This window comes from Drosophila busckii, chromosome 2L (assembly GCF_011750605.1).
Source record: "Drosophila busckii strain San Diego stock center, stock number 13000-0081.31 chromosome 2L, ASM1175060v1, whole genome shotgun sequence".
NCBI classification, from domain to species: Eukaryota; Metazoa; Arthropoda; class Insecta; order Diptera; family Drosophilidae; genus Drosophila; species Drosophila busckii.
In genome coordinates this window covers 4,712,164-4,731,399 of record NC_046604.1, presented here as the reverse complement: position 1 = coordinate 4,731,399, position 19,236 = coordinate 4,712,164, and the positions used below count along the sequence as shown (strand labels likewise).

At 37.0% G+C, this 19,236-nt stretch overlaps 4 protein-coding genes across 4 annotated transcripts; all 4 read left to right on the top strand.

Moving 5' to 3' along the window:
• The first annotated feature begins 891 nt into the window (after positions 1-891).
• On the top strand, positions 892-2,979 carry LOC108607905 (lipase 1). Its single transcript, XM_033294021.1, has 5 exons — positions 892-1,083; positions 1,146-1,323; positions 1,401-1,756; positions 1,810-1,947; positions 2,716-2,979. Exons 1-5 carry the CDS (start codon positions 892-894, stop codon positions 2,977-2,979), a joined length of 1,128 nt encoding a protein of 375 aa, XP_033149912.1.
• Positions 2,980-5,257: 2,278 nt separating this feature from the next.
• On the top strand, positions 5,258-6,863 carry LOC108598432 (glycine-rich cell wall structural protein). Its single transcript, XM_033294017.1, has 2 exons — positions 5,258-5,924; positions 6,336-6,863. The coding sequence occupies exons 1-2, from the start codon at positions 5,286-5,288 to the stop codon at positions 6,756-6,758; spliced, it is 1,062 nt and encodes a 353-aa protein (XP_033149908.1). The 5' UTR covers positions 5,258-5,285; the 3' UTR covers positions 6,759-6,863.
• Positions 6,864-17,394: 10,531 nt separating this feature from the next.
• Positions 17,395-17,972, top strand: LOC108605627 (C-type lectin mannose-binding isoform). Its single transcript, XM_017995414.2, has 2 exons — positions 17,395-17,519; positions 17,578-17,972. The coding sequence occupies exons 1-2, from the start codon at positions 17,400-17,402 to the stop codon at positions 17,938-17,940; spliced, it is 483 nt and encodes a 160-aa protein (XP_017850903.1). The 5' UTR covers positions 17,395-17,399; the 3' UTR covers positions 17,941-17,972.
• Positions 17,973-18,638: 666 nt separating this feature from the next.
• LOC108594609 (C-type lectin lectoxin-Lio3) lies at positions 18,639-19,198 on the top strand. Its single transcript, XM_017979756.2, has 2 exons — positions 18,639-18,753; positions 18,813-19,198. Exon 2 carries the CDS (start codon positions 18,849-18,851, stop codon positions 19,179-19,181), a length of 333 nt encoding a protein of 110 aa, XP_017835245.2. The 5' UTR covers positions 18,639-18,753; positions 18,813-18,848; the 3' UTR covers positions 19,182-19,198.
• Positions 19,199-19,236: the final 38 nt, after the last annotated feature.

Sequence of the window (19,236 nt, the reverse complement as noted above, 5' to 3'; positions counted from 1 at the left end):
TTTCTGTTACATTTCACTCTCTAATCAAAAATTTCTTCATTTTCAATGCTTATCAAGTTGTCAAGTCAAGTAATCAGTTCACTTTGACCTACATGGAAACTGGCACAGCTAAAAGAAAGTTGCACTTAGCGTTGCTTCACTGTACATAGGGCTTTATTTGTATGCGACCCACGCATCTTAATTTTTCTTTCTTTTTCTTTTTACCTTCACTTGTTATCTCTTTCAGTGGCGAGCTTTTTAATTAGTTGAGACACAAAACAAAGCGATTAAATAAAGTAGTCGACTAGCAGATAGCCTGTAAATTAAATTGTAACTAAAATAATTTGATTAACTAATTGTTTAAATATATATAATTGCTCAATATTAAAGTAGAATGCTGACATTAGTTTTAAGAGCTTTTAAATGAATAATAAAATAAATAATAAAAACAAATATAGTATATTAACCAATAAAAATTATAGTTTTGAAGCTTGCTCTTTTTTACATAATAATTATTTTACTTAATATATAATTAGTCAATAGTTTAAAAAGTGAGAAACAAATTGCTCTTTTAGCCATAATTATAGGTTAAGCATTACAGCAACAAAATGACAACAAAACAATATTGTTTATATCTTATTGTTGTTGTTGCCGCTGCTCAATCGAAAGTTTTCGTTATTCTTTGTAAGCGCGGAAGTTCGAAAGGCGTCAGCGTTTTGGTTTTGATTTTGGTTTAAGTTTCAGTTTCGATTTCAACGCGTAACGCTCAAGTTGACCAAAAATTGAGTGGTCGAGAGTAAAGTTAAAAAGAAAACCAACAAATTTCACTTTCATGTTTAACGATTTCATTTGCATGTGTGTGCTTGACAAAAATTAAATAACCTTACGCGTTATATTTATAAACAAATGACAATGCAGCGTCGTTGGCTGTTGGTGCTGGGTCTGTGCTTGTTGATTGGACGAACGCAGGCGCAGCTTATAGGTGGCGACGAGGATGAGGAGGACGAAGAGGAGGAGGAGGAGGAGGAAGAGAGCGTAGAGGATGAAACGCCCGAAGAGAAATTTCAGCGCAAAAACATCAAACAGGACTCCAATCTAACAGTGGTACCAAGATTAATGGCCCCAAGGCTTCAGCAACTGCAACTTACAAAACATTTCATCAACAGGATAAATTAATTGCCAAATATGGCTACCAGGCGGAAGTGCATCATGTAACAACCGAGGATGGCTACATACTCACAATGCATCGCATACGCCAGCAGGGCGCCGAGCCCTTTTTGCTGCAACACGGTCTTGTGGACAGCTCGGCGGGCTTTGTTGTCATGGGTCCCAATGTGAGTCTGGGTGAGTGTCCCCCCCCCCGCTTTTGTGATTAATGTACGTGCAAGTGATTAGCAACTTCACTCCAACCCAATCCAAAGGCTATTTGCTGGCTGAGCACAACTACGATGTGTGGCTGGGCAATGCGCGTGGCAATCGTTACTCAAGAAATCACACCAGCCTGGATCCGGACTCGAGCAAGTTCTGGGACTTTAGCTGGCATGAGATTGGCATGTACGATCTGCCGGCCATGATCGATTATGTGCTCAAAGCGACGGGCTACAAGCAGCTGCAATATGCTGGTCACTCCCAAGGCTGCACCGCGTTCTTTGTCATGTGCTCCATGCGTCCCGCCTACAATGAGAAAGTCAGCTCCATGCACGCCATGGCGCCAGCTGTCTATGCCAAAGAGACTGAAGATCATCCCTACATACGCGCCATTAGTTTGTATTTCAATGTAAGTACTTGAAGCTTAAAGTTGAAAGTTTCCATACTTAGAGTTTATCTTAGAGCCTTGTGGGCAGCTCCATCACCGAAATGTTTAATGGCGAGTTTCGCTTTCTGTGCCGCATGACAGAGGAGACTGAACGTCTTTGCATTGAAGCTGTCTTTGGCATTGTGGGACGCAATTGGAACGAGTTCAATCGGGTAAGCTAAGGCGAGTCGTATACTTTGGCCAAAATGTAATTTGAAAATGAATATTAGCTCAAAGCCAAACATTTACTAAAAGTGTAAATATAAAAAATGTAGCTCAGGGTATGTAAATTAATTGGAGGTACTTGTTTCTTATATTTAAGTGTTGTTTTTAATTTATTCAATCTGTTGCTCGTGTGTATTTTTAGTTGTACACTAGCAAGTGGGAACTTCTGTGAATATTATATTACTTTTGTATAGCAAAACAAATCAGCTACGCTTAGATGAAATGTTTATAATAAATTCTTATAGAATCAAATGGTAATAAGGCTTTTTATCCATTGTTGCCCATAAACGAGAAAATTCACACACATCGGAGCAACATGAAGAGCAAAAATCCAGAAAAATTTGTAATTGCTCAAAGAGTTGCAAACCTGTTGAGGAATAAACATTTTTAATATTGTATACAATCAACAATATTTTTCACAAAAAAAACATATTTTTCTACTTGTTCAAATCAAAATTCTATAACAATTCTGTTAACATGTGTTAATCAAAATTCTATAACAATTCTGTTAACATGTGTTTTTAAAATGAAGATTCGAGCTTTTGTCTATTTGTATTGAGATCGGTTGAAGCGCTGGTCAAAAACCAAATTACATATTGATCTTATTAACAAATGTGTTAAATTTCAGCTCTCTAGCTAGGCTTAGAGGTTCTGCCAAAATTTTAAACTTTTCACTCTTTCTGCACAAATTAAAACTAACTGCGCTTTCATTACAGAAAATGTTTCCCGTTGTGCTTGGACATTATCCGGCTGGTGTGGCTGCCAAGCAGGTCAAGCACTTTATACAAATCATCAAGAGCGGCCGATTCGCGCCCTATAGCTATAGCTCGAATAAGAATATGCAATTGTATAGGGAGCACTTGCCGCCGCGCTATAATCTCAGTCTGGTCACTGTGCCCACGTTTGTCTATTACTCCAGCAACGATTTGCTGTGTCATCCGCACGATGTGGAGAGCATGTGCGAGGAATTGGCCATATAACACCGGAAAGTATTTGGTGCTACTGAACGGAATTCAATCACACTGGCATTTCATCTCTTGGGGCGGCAGAGGCATGTGCGTCCCGCCACCGCTTACATCGAATGTTGCAAGTGTTGGGCAAGCTGCCGCCGCCGCAGCCCAAGGCAGAGTCAGTCGAGGAGGAGGAGGAGGAGCAGCAGGAGCAGCTGCAGCAGGATGAGGCACTGCTGCGTCGTGGCCGAGGCAGAGCGCTTGGCCTCAATATTTAATATTTATTTATTTATTTGACTTTGTGCACTAGCTTTAAATATGAAATAGATATTTGCATAAAATGCTGCAAAAGCGAATGAAACACAGAGGCGGAAACGGAAGTCGAGTGTTTGCTGCTACGTTTTTCTCCAAGCAGACAATGTCTTCTGGCCCAGAAAACTGTAACAGATTTCCCAAGCAGCAACAGCAGCAGCAGTGGCTTATACAACATGCATTTGTAAGCAGATTTCCTTAAGGAACATTTTCTATTTTCTTATGCACATGCCATTTTCTCAACAGCTGCTGCTGTTGCTCGTTGTTGCTCTTGTGCTCTCTCTTGTTGTTTCGCACTGACTTCCTGTGAATGGGCTGTTGGCCTGGCTTATGCTTTCGGGCCACACTTTTCTTGACATTTGCATTTCAGCTTTGGCCCCGACCAACTAAGGTGAAACTGTCCGTACTTGACTAACAAGGCGTGGAAAATTTGACAGCTGCAAGGTATGTTTGGAGCTTAACAGGCCACGTAAAAGTCCCAATTAGAAGAAAAACATAACAGGCTAACAAACAGACATTTAAAAAATGTTGGCAGATCTCAAATAACCAATCACTATTCTGTTGCTATACTTTATAGTTACGGACTATGAAGGAACTTACAGACGTTAAAGTTCCCTTAATGTTTTATTTTTGCAATTGTTATATTATTTTGTATATTTACGGTTTCTCATATAGCTGAAAGTGGTATATAGATGGAGAGGCAGGACGATTCCAAGGTTGCATGCATAGATCTAGCCGCCCAGATAAATATTAGTTTGCCAGAGTCTAAGATTCAAAGTTATATCAAACTATAAGGCTCTCTCCTCATCTGAACTTTTAAAAATGCATAAGTATCATTCCTTCATACTTGGCGGCCGTTTCCTCGGTAATCAAAAGCCTACTCACACCTCAATCAAAAGATTGGCTGCGACGAACATTTCTTAAAATACCTTTAATTATTCATTCATCTATTGGTGAATACCAACTTTTAGCCCTTCATATATAATGTGCAAAAGGCATGAGTGCGTCCTTCTAAGATTTCCTAATCGAAGTGTATCAAAAAGTCGACTGCGACCAATTTGAACTATTTAATTATTATTATATCAATATAATAGCGATTAAGCATTATATAATATTAAGGATTACCTTCAAATGGATTACAATAGGCATGAGTGCAACACTTTTATTTAGTTTGAAGCAGATTCATGGGAAATTCATAAGGCCCCCAATACGTATTGCTAATCAAATATTTACTATCTACAGTTCTGATTTCAATGTTTCCTACGAAACTTAACGTAATTATTATTATCTCTAAATCAATATACGCTATGGCCAATCAACAAACTATTAGCTGTTAAACGCTTCCATAAGCAGCCAGTTCATATTTATTTAATATACCTACTATTTAAATATATAGTGTTCTTTTTTTGTTGTTGCTATTTCCGTTGACGTGACGTCACAGACTTGCTTTACATAAACAATTTACATTAGTTAATGCCGAGGCGCAACGAATTTCGCATGCTCTCCATAAACAATTAATTATCGCTGAGCAACAAAACAAAAAAGTGATTACTTAAAAAATACATTTGAGTGTAGCATCTAATGTTTATACACCCACCCGCCATTTGGGTTTGTCCAGCATGAAATTATTCAACATTTGTATTTTTTTATTGAGAGTATAATTTACTTGAATTGTTGTTCTTGCTGTGCGCAATATTCAAATGATGATAAATGTCTATTGTTTATAGCCCGTCGGTAGTTTGTTGTTATTTTTTATTGTTGTTGCTGCCTCGCCATGGGTTAATTATCAAACTTGTGTGTTCGTCTGACCCGGCATCGATCCCGGCTTCTAAAACGTGACTCGCAATTCGTATTTACCTGCAAGATTCTATTCCCACTTTGCTTATATTGTAATTTTTTTTTAGTTCCTTTTTTTTTATTATTTTTGCATTTTGTTTTAATCTTTTCGTAAGCGGCAGCGGCATCTTATAAAAGCGAAGCGTTCTCTAGGCGGCGCAGTTAGTTGTCGGGAGTCAAAAGTTCCGATGAGATTGTTAATTGTATTGAGTGCTTGTGTGGCGCTTGCCTCGGCAGGCTACGGCGGCAATGCTGGAGCCAGTTCGTCGGCCTCCGCGTCTGCTACTGCAAGCAGTGGAGCTGGCCTAAGTAGCGGCGGTGCCCATGGCGGACCCTTTGGGGGCGGCGGCAAACATGGAGGCGGCCACGGCGGTGGCGGCGGCGGTGGCTTGGATCTTGGCCTGGGAGGCGGCTTAGGCCTTGGCGGCGGACTGGATTTGGGTAGTGCGAATGCAGGCGCATCTTCATCAGTTGGCGGCGGCGGCTTAGGTGGCGGCTACGCTGGTGGTGCCGGAGGAGGCGGTGGCCACAAAGGCGGCGCTTTCGGTGGCTCTCATGCTGGTGGATTAGGTGGCGGCCACGGCGGCGGAGACGCACTTGGCGGTGGCGGATATGCAGGTGGTCTTGGCGGCGCAGGTCATGGCTTAGGTGGCGGCAGTGCTAGCTCTGGAGCAGCCTCTTCTGCTGGTGGCGCCGGAGCTGGTGGATTTGGAGGTGGCGGCCACGGCGGCGACCCACAGCCGGTTATGACCCGTCCTCTCGGCGGCGCAGCGTACTACACGCAGTCAGCAACTGGTACTTGGCGAGACGCCAGGAACACGGCCATCGTGACTCATCTTGCAAGCGGCGCGGCATAATGAGAGGTGAACAAAGCGGAGGAATTATGCAGGCGCCATGCTAGATTCTGGCCAGCTGAGAGACGCGGTATTTTCAAGCAGCGACACGCCCAGCCGGTACAGGTGGTTGAGAGCGGTCGTCATGGCGGCAGGCCTTGCTCTGCGGCATGAGTAAGCCTCGGTACCGACCAAACGGCGCGGAAGGTCGTCATTTGGAGGCAGAGTCCCACAGTGGATTGAGCACAACGCACAACTCGCACGACAAGAAAACCATGCCGCCGGCTCCCCAACGACGCTCAAGTAACACCGGTGTCCGCAGTATGCACAAACCCCAAAAGTGACCGGCGGGGGGTCTTAGCTGGCCCAACGTGCGGATACGGACGAGTGGCCCCAGGCCTCTAGAGAGGCGGACACGGCGGCGGAGGCCTAGGAGGAGGACACGGCGGCGGACTGGGAGGTGGTCTAGGAGGAGGGCATGGCGGCGGATTGGGTGGCGGTCTGGGAGGCGGACATGGCGGTGGACTGGGTCTGGGCCTAGGAGGAGGTCTCGGCGGTGGCTTGTCACTTGGAGGCGGAGGCGGCGGCGGATTCGGTGGCGGTCACAAAGGCGGTTACGGAAGTGGAGGCCTGGGAGGCGGTCATGGAGGTGGCCCATTCGGTGGCGGTCTCGGAGGCGGCGGCCATGGAGGCGGCGGTCATGGTGGTGGCGGACATGGAGGCGGCGGTTACGGCAAGCCAGGAGGTGGATACGGCAGTGCTGGCGCCAGTTCCTCGGCATCCGCAACAGCGTCAGCTAGCTCCTCAGCCGGCGGCTATGGTCGTTAATTAAGCTAAAAGATTCGACTGCCCAACGTAAGAGTATTTCGAAATTCAAAAACAAAATTTGTATTTAATTTTTTGCAATAAAACAAGATTTTTTATAAAATAAAAGGAATTTAAATTATTACTAACGGCGCTCATTCAATTAAGTAAAACTGTTTGAATTTCTTAAACACACGTGGCCACATATCATAGCCACAATAGATCCGATACAGCGTTATAATTGCTTTAATTATATATCGAATTATATCTAAATTACATGACTATTGATTTACTTTATATTTATAGAGTTTATATATGTATATATGAGTCCACGGCCTACCAGTTGCCGGCTTCTGGCAATCATTAATTTGGAATAGAATGCATACTATAGTATTATATAGTATATACAAACAGAATATTTAATGCATTTAATGATCAAGAAAACAAAGTGGACGTGCATTGGGCGCGCTCTTAGAAAGAAGCCAGACATTATATTGGGGAAGGAAGGGAAAAGGCCACATGGCGACGAACCAATAACCAGCAACAAAGTTTAGAGTGGTGGAGAGCTCTTGTCGAGGCCCTTATAAACAAATATATCAACCATGCAATCTGTTATAATATTCTAATTTTAAGCCAATTTATCAAAATATATGCTGTTCTGACTCGACTGTTCAATTTCTTTATTATAAAAGAATTTCGCTTTCTTTTGATAAACATATTAAGCACCTTGCTCTTTGTACTTGTACAAACTTCGATATATACAAATACCATTAAGTAAATACCATGTAAGTATATACTATAAGTGCATATATAAGTTTGTGTTATTAAATTTCATAATATTTGGATTTTATTATTTTTGTTGAATAGTATGTTATTGTTATTTCATAAAGGTATTTTGATATTCTAAATAAACTTAAATATTGATTCAATGCATAATAATACAGATTATTTTATTATTGGTTTGACAGAATCAAAAAAACTGTATTTCTAACATTTTTATACAAATTTAGCTTGACAAATGTAATTAAGTTCACGCGGGCAATTCCAATCATTCAAACGCTTATTTCTTATTTCTACGCACCGCTCATTCCCACCTTGATTGTTTGGCTCACCGGGAGTCCATCTCATATAAGGCATGGGCGCTCCAGTTGCAATCGACACAAAGTCCGAAAAAACAGCCAAACAATTTGAAGATGTCCAATATTGAATGTCCGGTATTATAGATAGAAGCTTATCCATTTCTTCACTGCTCTCAATGTTAAGCAGATAACCGCCCAACTTGCGGCAGTTATTAGCCGCCTGGAACCAATTAGCTTTCTTTTCCGTCTCAACGCGATAATATTTGTTACCAATTTGAATGGGAAAGCTTGTTTGACACTCAGCTGCACTTGATGTCAAAGAAACTAAAATAATATGTTTAAAATATACTGCAATTATACTTAAGGTGGACCTTACCGGTTTGATTTGAACTATTGAGTGGCTCAATAGAGTTCAAACCCACAGCAGAGTTCCACAATTGCAGCGAAATTACTAACATACAAAACTTATACATCATGCGACTGAAATTAATCACTTACTAAAATTTATGAAGCAAATTCTCTCTATTTATACTTTTGAATTTGATCTTATCAGGTAGAAATTGTAAGAGGAATTAGAAATTTTCCACGTTTGTGTACTCTAATTTAATCTTCGTAACTGCACTTAAGATGTGCAGAGCGGAAACGGTTAACTAAACTTTTGTAAAGTGAGCACTTTGATTTTAGTTTTAAATTAACTCTTTAAGAAATCTTAGATATGCTTAAGTACTACCTTGGCTAGTTGGGAATAGTAAGAATGGCACTTGAATGGAACTCCCAGGAAAGGCCACAACAGACAGCGCAGCATAGAGTCCGGTGAAGAGCTAATATAGAGGAACTTGCATATAAATATATCAAGCACGCTGTGATATAAGAATTAAATTTTCAAGCAATTTACCAATATGTTTAAAGTTTGGTAGTTTGCTTGATAAACTGAATAAACAAAGTTTTTTTTAGTTTAAGTTAATGCATAATAATACAGAATATTTTATTTTTTGATTTCATTTGATTTAATTGTGATATTCTTTTGTATTTCTAATATCTTTCAAACAAATTTAGCTTGACATATGTAATTAAGTTCCGTCTCACATACTTTATCATTCAAACGCTGCTTTGTTATTTCAACGCACCGCTCATTCCCACCTTGATTGTTTGGCTCACCGGGAGTCCATCTCATATAAGGCATGGGCGCTCCAGTTGCAATCGACACAAAGTCCGAAAAAACAGCCAAACAATTTGAAGATGTCCAATATTGAATGTCCGGTATTATAGATAGAAGCTTATCCATTTCTTCACTGCTCTCAATGTTAAGCAGATAACCGCCCAACTTGCGGCAGTTGTTAGCCGCCTGGAACCAATTAGCTTTCTTTTCCGTCTCAACGCGATAATACTTGCTACCAATTTGAATGGGAAAGCTTGTTTGACACTCAGCTGCACGTGATGTCACGGAAACTAGAATAATATGTTTTTATCATACTAAAATCATAAGGAATAGATTTTTTACTTACCGCTTTGATTTAAAGTTTCAAGCGAGTTCAAAGACACAGTTGAGTGCCACAATTGCAGCAAAATCACAAGAATACAAAACTTATACATCATGCGACTGTCCACCATTCGCTTACTAAAATGTATCGAGTCTATTCTTGCTTTATATACTTTTGTTATTGATCTTATCAGGTTGGAATTATCAGAGGAATTAGAAATTTTCTACTTTGTTGTAATTTAATTGAATCCTTTAAAGCTCTAAAGCTGAGCAGAGCGCAAGTTTATCACTAAACATTTCAAATGTGGGCATTTCGACATTGTTTTGGAATTCACCCTTTAAATAACATATGTCTCTAATACTAATTGTACATGTATTCAAATTTATTTTTAATACAGTCTAGAAACAATAAACTCGCACAAAAGAAGTAAAAGCTCGTTATATAAAAAATAGAATAAATTGCATTAGTTCCAGAATTATTATTAAACTTATTGGCAAAAAGCGTCGATTTTAATCATTATAAGCTTTATTTTAAAAATATCAAAATACTAATTATTGATTGCTTTGATTTTCAACAGCGATAATTATTATTTTTGAGTTATTTTCTATAAATCTTTAATAATTATTATCTGTGATTAGCTATGATTTTTATTGTTTTCGCGCACAGGTTTCTATTTGCTATCTTTGTTGTATGTAACTAAGTATAAGTGATTGATTTATTGTAAAAATAATATATAAATAAAATAATCACAAAACCTTTTTATCATGCGGCTGTCCAACCAATTAATCGAGCCCATTCTCTTTATTTATTGATCTTATCAGTTTAAAATTATCAGAGGAATTAGAAATTTTCTACATTTTTGTAATTAATTTTAATCTTTGCAACTACACCTAAGATTTGTAGACCTTTTTCCATTGTGCATTTGGGCTTTGTTTTGGAATTTAAAAAAACTTAGCAATTTGTTTTCTTTTTATGACTCTGAAACAACATCTCTCTTAGCTCAAATGTATAAATCATAAAGACCTACAGTATACTCAAACGATATAGTATATAAATTAAGAGTTGCCGACATGGGCGCTCTTAAAAAAATTAAATTTTTAGTACAAATGTCTGCCCCTGTTTTTTGCAAATTTGTAAACAAGATGTGGATTTGATAATTCTTAAAAAACAATGCAGTTCTTTCTGCCTTCTATAGACGCCATACAACATCTTCCCCTCCCTCTTCTCGACTCATTATGACCCGCTTCGCACTGCATTTCACACACCTCCCATCCAAACCACTAACTTCTGCCTCCTTAATTTACCATCCCTACCTCCACTGATAGATTATCTTCTATACTATATGTTCCCCTTCCTTCCACCCCCCCCCTCCCCTACATTGCATTAACGCTTTCAAAACAAAATTGAAGTACAATTAGAATGAGCCAAGTCGGATAAAGCTAATTACTTTAGACTGCAATATATATCACAACTTAATTATGCAGTATAATTTGTTATCTTGACTTGAGTTCGTTAGTAAATCTTCAGTTAACAATTTATGGATAGTAGATAAGCGTCCAACCTAATAAAAATTACTTAAAATACCGTAGGCTGCTTATTAACTCATTGATTTATTAGTCCATGAGAAACAAATTATTAATATTTATATCAAAGAATTTTAAAATTAGTTGAAATTTTTTTAGCTGGGGTAAATTTAAAAAAAAAGTAATAATTTGATTCTACTTAAATATTTAATAATATTTAAGCCTTGTTTAATAGTATTTAAACCTTGTTTGGCAGACATATTGATGAGCAGAAGATGCACAGAAATGATCGTTAAAACCATAACCATTGACGTAAGAATACGCTACACACTCTTCATTGCCTTTTTCGTTATTGGGCTCGCCTGGAAGCCATTTCTCAAAGGGCAAAGCTGAACCATCGTGGGATGCCACAAACTGTCGGTTGTTGCCAAAGCAGTTGATGCCCATCCAAACACAATTATTATAATTATCAGCAAAAGATATGCCCATGTCTTTCATATAGTTCGTGCTAATTTCACGATCATTTTCATCATCAAATATCATTAGGGAGGCGTGCATAGCTCGACATCTGCGATCGGCCTCAAACCAATTAACCTGCAAATAAATATATTTTTAAAATTTGTTATACTTATAAAAACCATAAGACAGATTACCTTTTCCAACAACGCCTTATAGCACTTTTCACCAACTTTCGTGAAGTCTGATGAGCAGCCCGACGCCTGCAGTCCTGTAATAAGACTTAGAACAACAAATATACAATATTGTGTCTGCATGTTTCCAACTGATGGCTCCATAAAACGACAGGCGTATTTATACCAATCAAACAATGGGAGTTAATCTACAACTTCATTTTTACGGGCTATCTTGTCTTATAATATTGTATTATGCTTGTATTAAGCGTCTGTACTTTTCGCAAGAAATATATTTTATAAACAATATTATATTTTATATATATATTTTTTTATTATTGCTTCTGCTGTTTGCAAATCATTTATTAGCATGATTCTTAATTATTAATTCGTAAAAAACAATGCAACTTTCTCTGTTTTTAGGTGAACAATTTTTTCAGCTTTATATCACTATCAAAATAAACTACATATCTTTTAGTTATATGCTATTTGTTTTTTTTAAGATACATTCACATTGTTTTTATGCTTACAAGTCAGAATTGATGTACAATTAGAATTAGCCTCGACGGATAAAGTTAATTACACTAGACTGCAATACATAGCACAACTAAATGCTGCAGTGTAATTTGTTAACTGGACTCAAAATCTTAGTAAAGCTTTAGTTGACTATTTATGGGTAGCAAATAAACGACCAAAATAATTCTTTTTATTTACTAAAAAAAAACTTGGGTTGCTTATTAGCTCATTGATTGTTAATGCGAAAGAATCAAATTTCTACTAATATTCACACTATTAAAGAATTTAAAATTAATTGGATTTGTTTATGCTGTAGCGTGAATAAGATTTTAATAATATTTGATTTTATTTAAATATTTAATAGTATTTAAATCTTGTTTGGCACACAAATTGATGTTTATGTGTACATGTAAGATCGTTAAAACCATAATCTTTGACATCAGAATACGCTATACACTCTTCATTGCCATTATTATCGGGTTGTGTTGGAATCCATTTCTCAAAGGGTACAGCTGAACCATCGTGGGATGCCACAAACTGTCGGTCGTTGCCAAAGCAGTTGATGCCTATCCAAACACCCCCATTATAATTATCAGCAAAAGATATGCCTATGTCTTTCATATAATTCGTGCTAATTTTACGATCATTTTCATCATCAAATATCATTAGGGAGGCATGCATAGCTCGACATCTGCGATCAGCCTCAAACCAATTTAAATGCAGGGATACATATGTTTTTATTAACTAATTTGTCGTACTTATAAGAAAACACTAAGCCAGTTACCTTTATCCAAGGACCCACATTAAGCACTTTTCTCCAACCAGCGTGAAGCCTGATGGACAGCCCCACGCCTGCAGTCCTACAATAAGACTTAGTACAACAAATATACAATATTGTCTCTGCATATTTCCAACTGATAGTTCCATGCAGTTGCAGTCGTATTTATACCTAGCAAGCCCTGATACTCAATTTTATTTCAAGAGGAGCAATATATGCCTAGCTTGTCTTAGTATACACTTACATATGTCGAAGAGGTTGTGACTATAACTAGCACTAACTTAAATATATAATTATAAAAACGTTCTCTTACAGAACACTTTTAAACAATTAATCAACAAGACTTAAATCGAAAAGCCCTTGCTTGCTTGCAATTGATAAGAATCAATAGTTGGCTCAATTAGTTCCGATACTCAAATGCTACAATTTACATAACTTATATAATTTATTCTCTTTTCTATAAAAGTTTTTATGGTGGCTGATCCACAGCATCATTATTGAAATGCAAGCCCCTTTAATGGCACATTATTTGCGATCAATTGACTTATATATAAAGAGTTACAATATATACCTCAGCGAAATCAATATTGATAAGCCAATGGTTTTTTCAATCAAAAGCAACTACTCCCCTATTTTTATACTCTTTGACATTTTTGTAAAAAATGGAAAAGGGTATTATTAGGTTGTGCAAATGTATGTAACAGGGAGAAGGAGGCGTGACAGAAATCCATAAGCTATATATATTCTTGATCAGCTCTACGAGCTCGTTGATATAGCCATGCCCATCTGTCGTCCGTCTGTCATGAGTGACGTATGTCCGTCTGTAAGGACTAGAGCAACCAAATTTGGTATATGGGTGCTCCTATATCCAGGACACTACGCTTTTATTTTTGTTTTTTAATTTCCTCCCCCCTCCACCAAAAATCGAAAAAACGATATAGGGCATTACAAAAATCTTTAAAAATCTGAAAAAAATGACACAATTGCCTAGTCATGTTTTCGGCCGATTGTAACTTAACAATTATTTACATTTCAATTTTCAATATAGAAAACGGGGTGCACGTTAAAATGAGTTTTAAATCGAGCGAAAAAAAACAAATACTGATCAACAACTTCACACTTGATTGCAATTTTATCATCATCAAAATAAATCTATGCCTACTACATATCTTTTAGTTCTATGCTATATGTTTTTGTAAGATACATTCACATTGTTTTAAGGTTTACAAATCAGAATTGAAGAAAAATTAGAATTAGCCAAGTCGGATAAAGTTAATTAGACTAGACTGCAATATACATCACAACTTAATTGTGCAGTATAATTTGTTATCTCGACTTCAGTTGACAATTTATGACCAGTAGATAAGCGTACACCGCCACTTTTAGAGTGAATTCACGCAGCTGGCGCGCTAACTTAAAATTGTTTATTCATATACACAAAACAAATATTATATTTAAATGTAAGCTTAATAGTATTATGTGCTATGGGCTACGGAGCTGCGTTCACCACGATTAATGCGCGCTTCTGACTTTAAATATTTAACTAGTACTAAAACCTTAGTTGGCACATATTGATGAGCAGTTGCACAGGAATCATCGTTAAAGCCGTAACCATTGACGTCAGAATACGCTACACACTCTTCAGTGCTTCTACCGTTAGCATTATCGGGTTGTAATGGAAGCCATTTCACAAAGGGCACACGTCCACCATCGTGAGATGCCACAAACTGTCGGGACTTGCCAAGGCAGTTGATGCCCATCCAAACACCACCAAAAAATTTGTAATCAAAAGATATGCCTATGGTTTTCATATAATTCGTGCTAATGATTCGATCATATTCATTATCAAATGTCATTAGGGAGGCATCCATAGCACGACATCTGCGATCAGCCTCAAACCAATTAACCTTCAAACAAATATTTGTTTTAAATTTGTTGTACTGTTAAAAACGATAAACAAGATTACCTTTTCCAAGGATCCACTATAGCACTTGTTACGAACAAGCGTGAAGCCTGATGGACAGGTCCAGGCTTGGAGCCCTACAATAAGACTTAGAACAACAATTATACAGAATTGTCTCTGCATGTTTCCAACTGCTGGTTCCATGCAGCTGCAGCCTAATTTATACCTAACAAGCCGTGGCACCTAATCTTTATTGAAGACCACATCTTTACTATTATTATATATCTTCTTATCATAGGATACACACATACTAAATATATCTCAGTACTTATTGCAACTAAAATTCATTTTTTGTAAGGGACTGTTTGAATTACAACAAGTTTATTACACTAGAGTGCGCAATAATCATCATAAAAATATAATTATGCCTACCACAAATATTTTCGACAATAACTACAGCAGCTATCTTATCATTCAAGCAAATACCCTAGCGTTTATTTTGTTCCGTTTTTCATAGTCAATTGCAAAAGAAAATAATCTCGCTTTAAAACTAACAGCACTGCCTAGGTTAACAAATTAAATTATTGTGCTCCCCTGGGATCCTGTGGACACTTCACTGTTGTTTGCTTAGTCTGTCAATGCTCACAATAATGATGAATCTAGCAACAATGTTAATGCTGGTAACATTGCCTCACTTAAAACAATTTTGTTAATTAAGTAGGGGAAAATTGTTAGTTTATTTGCGCATCAACTTTGCCAGCGCTCATACCTTACTAAAAGCACACACACACTTTACTGCACTTGTTTGCTGTTTAGTCCTTTGGCAAGTTTTAGTCCTTTATGCAGTTTACTTAAAAATTCTCAAGTGCACAATTAATTAGTAAAGTTGATGGGGGCAGCAGCAGCAGCAGTCGCTGGACCAAGCCAAGTGCAAGTGCACAGCAGAGTTTGGCAAACGCTTTTGGAATTTATGGACTGCTTTGATTAGATTTGAGTCTTCAAGCCAATATTCTTTACAAAGTTGGCAAATTGAGAATTGATTGGAAACTGCATAAGTAATGAAAGTGATTTCGGGCTCAAGCAATTGATTTCAACCAAAGCACAAAGCGCTCAATTGTTAAACAAAAAAGAGAAAATTGAATTTCATTCATTTCGTTTTAGTGGCAGGATCCCTGGGGAGAAACGACAATAATTAAATTTGTTAACCTAGGCAGTGTTGTTAACCTTTAAGCAAGATTATCAAGTATTCTTTATGAGTAATTGATTATTAAAAGCGAAACAAAATAAACGCGCGGGCATTGAATGATAAGATAGCTGCTTTCAACTTTTACTGTCTTGAGTCGCAAAAAGTAACGGTGTAGTTGCTTTTGATTGACAAAACATTGGCTTATCAATATTTATTTCGTTGAGGTATATATTTTAACACTTTATATATAAGTCAATTGATCGCAAATAATGCGCCATTAAAGGGGCTTCCATTTCAATAATGATGCTGTGGATCAGCCACCATAAAAACTTTTATAGAAAAGAGAATAAATTATATAAGTTATGTAAATTGTAGCATTTGAGTATCGGAACTAATTGAGCCAACTATTGATTCTTATCAATTGCAAGCAAGCAAGGGCTTTTCGATTTAAGTCTTGTTGATTAATTGTTTAAAAGTGTTTAGGAAAGAGATTGCATTTTTATATATATAATTTATAATTATATATAAGTTTTTTTTCCAATAAGTACTTAGACATATGTAAGTGTATACTAAGACAAGCTAGGCATATATTGCTCCTCTTGAAATAAAATTGAGTATCAGGGCTTGCTAGGTATAAATACGACTGCAACTGCATGGAACTATCAGTTGGAAATATGCAGAGACAATATTGTATATTTGTTGTACTAAGTCTTATTGTAGGACTGCAGGCGTGGGGCTGTCCATCAGGCTTCACGCTGGTTGGAGAAAAGTGCTATAGTGGGTCATTGGAAACAGTAATCTGGCTTATGGTTTTTATAAGTACGAAAAATTATTATAAAAAATATATTTATCTGCAGGTTAATTGGTTTGAGGCTGATCGCAGATGTCGAGCTATGCATGCGTCCCTAATGACATTTGATGATGAAGCAGATCGTATCGCCAGTACGAAATATCTCAACGACTTGGGTATAAGTTTTGATAACGGGTTTAGAGGTGGTGTTTGGATGGGCATGAATTGCTTAGGCAACAACCGAAACTTTGTGCTATCCCACGATGGTTCAGCTCTACCGTTTGAGAAATGGCTTCCAGGCCAACCCGATAATTCCAGAGACATAGAAGAGTGTTTAGTGTACTCTTATGTAGAGTATTTTGGTTTTAACGATGGCGTCTGTGTCGAAAGGCCATATCCATATGTCTGCCAAACAAGATGGAAATACTTTTAAATAGTTCATATAAATAGTTATTGGAGCTAAAATCAAATTATTAATTATGTTAAAATCTTAATTACCAAGGAAAAACAAATAATGTTTAAATTCCTTGATATAAATATTAATAATTTGTTTTGTACGAACCAATAAATCATTGAGAAAATAAGCAGCATAAGTTATTTTAAGTAATTTAAAACTATCTACTGACTGTTGAGTGATTTATTGTAAAAAATAAAAAGAATTGAAGCTTTTGTTTAGATAAGATAGCCTGCAAACATGTTGTATCTCCTGAAATAGATTAAGTGCTATCGTTTGCTTAGTATAAATGCGCCTGGCGTTGTATAGAGTCATCAGTTGGAAACATGCAGAGACAATATTGTATAATTGTAGTACTAAGTCTTATTGTAGGACTGCAGGCGTGGGGTTGTCCATCAGACTTTACGAAAGTTGGTGAAAAGTGCTATAAGGTGTTCTTGGAAAAGGTAATCTGGCTTAAACTTTTATAAGTACAACAAATTTTAAAAATATATTTATTTGCAGGTTAATTGGTTTGAGGCCGATCGCAGATGTCGAGCTATGCATTCCTCCCTCATGATATTTGATGATGAAAATGATCGCGAAAGTAGCACGAATTATTTGAAAGACATGGGCATATCTTTTGCTGATTATTACAATGGGGGTGCTTGGATAGGCATCAACTGCTTTGGCAACAACCGACAGTTCGTGGCATCCCACGATGGTTCAGCTATACCCTTTGAGAAATGGATTCCAGGCGAACCCAATAACGATAAAGGGAATGAAGAGTGTGTAGCGTATTCTGACGTCAAAGGTTATGGTTTAAACGATCATTCCTGTACAAAAGTTCATCAATATGTCTGCCAAACAAGATTTAAGTTCTATTAAATATTTGAGTATAATCAAATTATATATTTTGCTAAAAAAATTTCAACTAATTTTTAAATTCTTTAATATAAATATTAATAATTTGTTTCTTACGAACTTATAAGTAAATGGGCAGCCCAAGTTATTTGATGTGATTTATATTTGGTTGGCCGCTTATCTACTGGTCATAAATTGTCAACTGAAGCTTTACTAACGAACTCGAGTCAAGATAACAAATTATACTGCATAATTAAGTTGTGATATAAATTGCAGTCTAGTGTAATTAATTTTATCCGACTTGGTTAATTCTTATTGTACTTCAATTCTGGTTTGTAAGCATTAAAACAATGTGAATGTATCTTACAAAAACATATAGCATAGAGCTAAAAGATATGTAATTTAAATTGATAATGATAAAATTGCAATCAAATGTAATATAAGTCGCAGCAAAAAGGTGAAAAAATTGTTGACCTACAAATAGAGAAAGTTGAATTGTTTTTTACGAATTAATAATTAAGAATCTTGCTATATTAAAAAAAAAACTATATGAATAGATAAATATAAAATATATTTCTTGCGAAAAATTCTGATGCTTTATATAAGAATAATACAATATAATAAGATAAGATAGCCCGTAAAAATTATGTAGATTAACTCCCATTGTTTGATTGGTATAAATACGCCTGTCGTTATATGGAGCCATCAGTTGGAAACATGCAGAGGCAATATTGTATATTTGTTGTTCTAAGTCTTATTGTAGGACTGCAGGCGTGGGGCTGTCCACCAGGCTTCAAGAAAGTTGGCGAAAAGTGCTATAATGGGTCCTTGGAGAAGGTAATCTGTCTTATGGCTTTTATAACTACAAAATATTTTAAAAATAAATTTATTTGCAGGTTAATTGGTTTGAGGCTGATCGCAGATGTCGAGCTATGCATGCGTCCCTAATGATATTTGATGATGAAAATGATCGTGAAATTAGCACGAATTATATGAAAGAAATAGGCATATCTTTTGCTGATAATTATGTTGGTGGTGTTTGGATGGGCATCAACTGCGTTGGCAACAACCGAAAGTTTGTGGCATCCCACGATGGTTCAGCTGTACCCTTTGAGAAATGGATTCCAGGCGAACCCAATAACGATAATGGTTACAGCATTGAAGAGTGTGTGACGTATTGTGACGTCAATGGTTATGGTTTTAACGATGATTCCTGTGCAACTGCTCATCAATATGTCTGCCAAACAAGGTTTAAATACTATTAAATATTAAAGTAAAATCATTTTTCTAGTACTCTTTATTTTTGGATTCGGCAGCTTT

What these genes read in the sequence shown, in the direction of transcription:
- LOC108594609 (XM_017979756.2), top strand. Translation starts at nt 18,849, where the DNA reads ATGCATGCGTCCCTAATGATATTTGATGATGAAAATGATCGTGAAATT.
- LOC108605627 (XM_017995414.2), top strand. Translation starts at nt 17,400, where the DNA reads ATGCAGAGACAATATTGTATAATTGTAGTACTAAGTCTTATTGTAGGA. An exon ending in ATAAGGTGTTCTTGGAAAAG is followed by an intron (nt 17,520 to 17,577) that starts GTAATCTGGCTT and finishes ATTTATTTGCAG; the next exon opens with GTTAATTGGTTTGAGGCCGA.
- LOC108607905 (XM_033294021.1), top strand. Translation starts at nt 892, where the DNA reads ATGCAGCGTCGTTGGCTGTTGGTGCTGGGTCTGTGCTTGTTGATTGGA. An exon ending in AGGACTCCAATCTAACAGTG is followed by an intron (nt 1,084 to 1,145) that starts GTACCAAGATTA and finishes TTTCATCAACAG; the next exon opens with GATAAATTAATTGCCAAATA. An exon ending in CCATTAGTTTGTATTTCAAT is followed by an intron (nt 1,757 to 1,809) that starts GTAAGTACTTGA and finishes AGTTTATCTTAG; the next exon opens with AGCCTTGTGGGCAGCTCCAT.
- LOC108598432 (XM_033294017.1), top strand. Translation starts at nt 5,286, where the DNA reads ATGAGATTGTTAATTGTATTGAGTGCTTGTGTGGCGCTTGCCTCGGCA. An exon ending in ACGCCAGGAACACGGCCATC is followed by an intron (nt 5,925 to 6,335) that starts GTGACTCATCTT and finishes CCAGGCCTCTAG; the next exon opens with AGAGGCGGACACGGCGGCGG.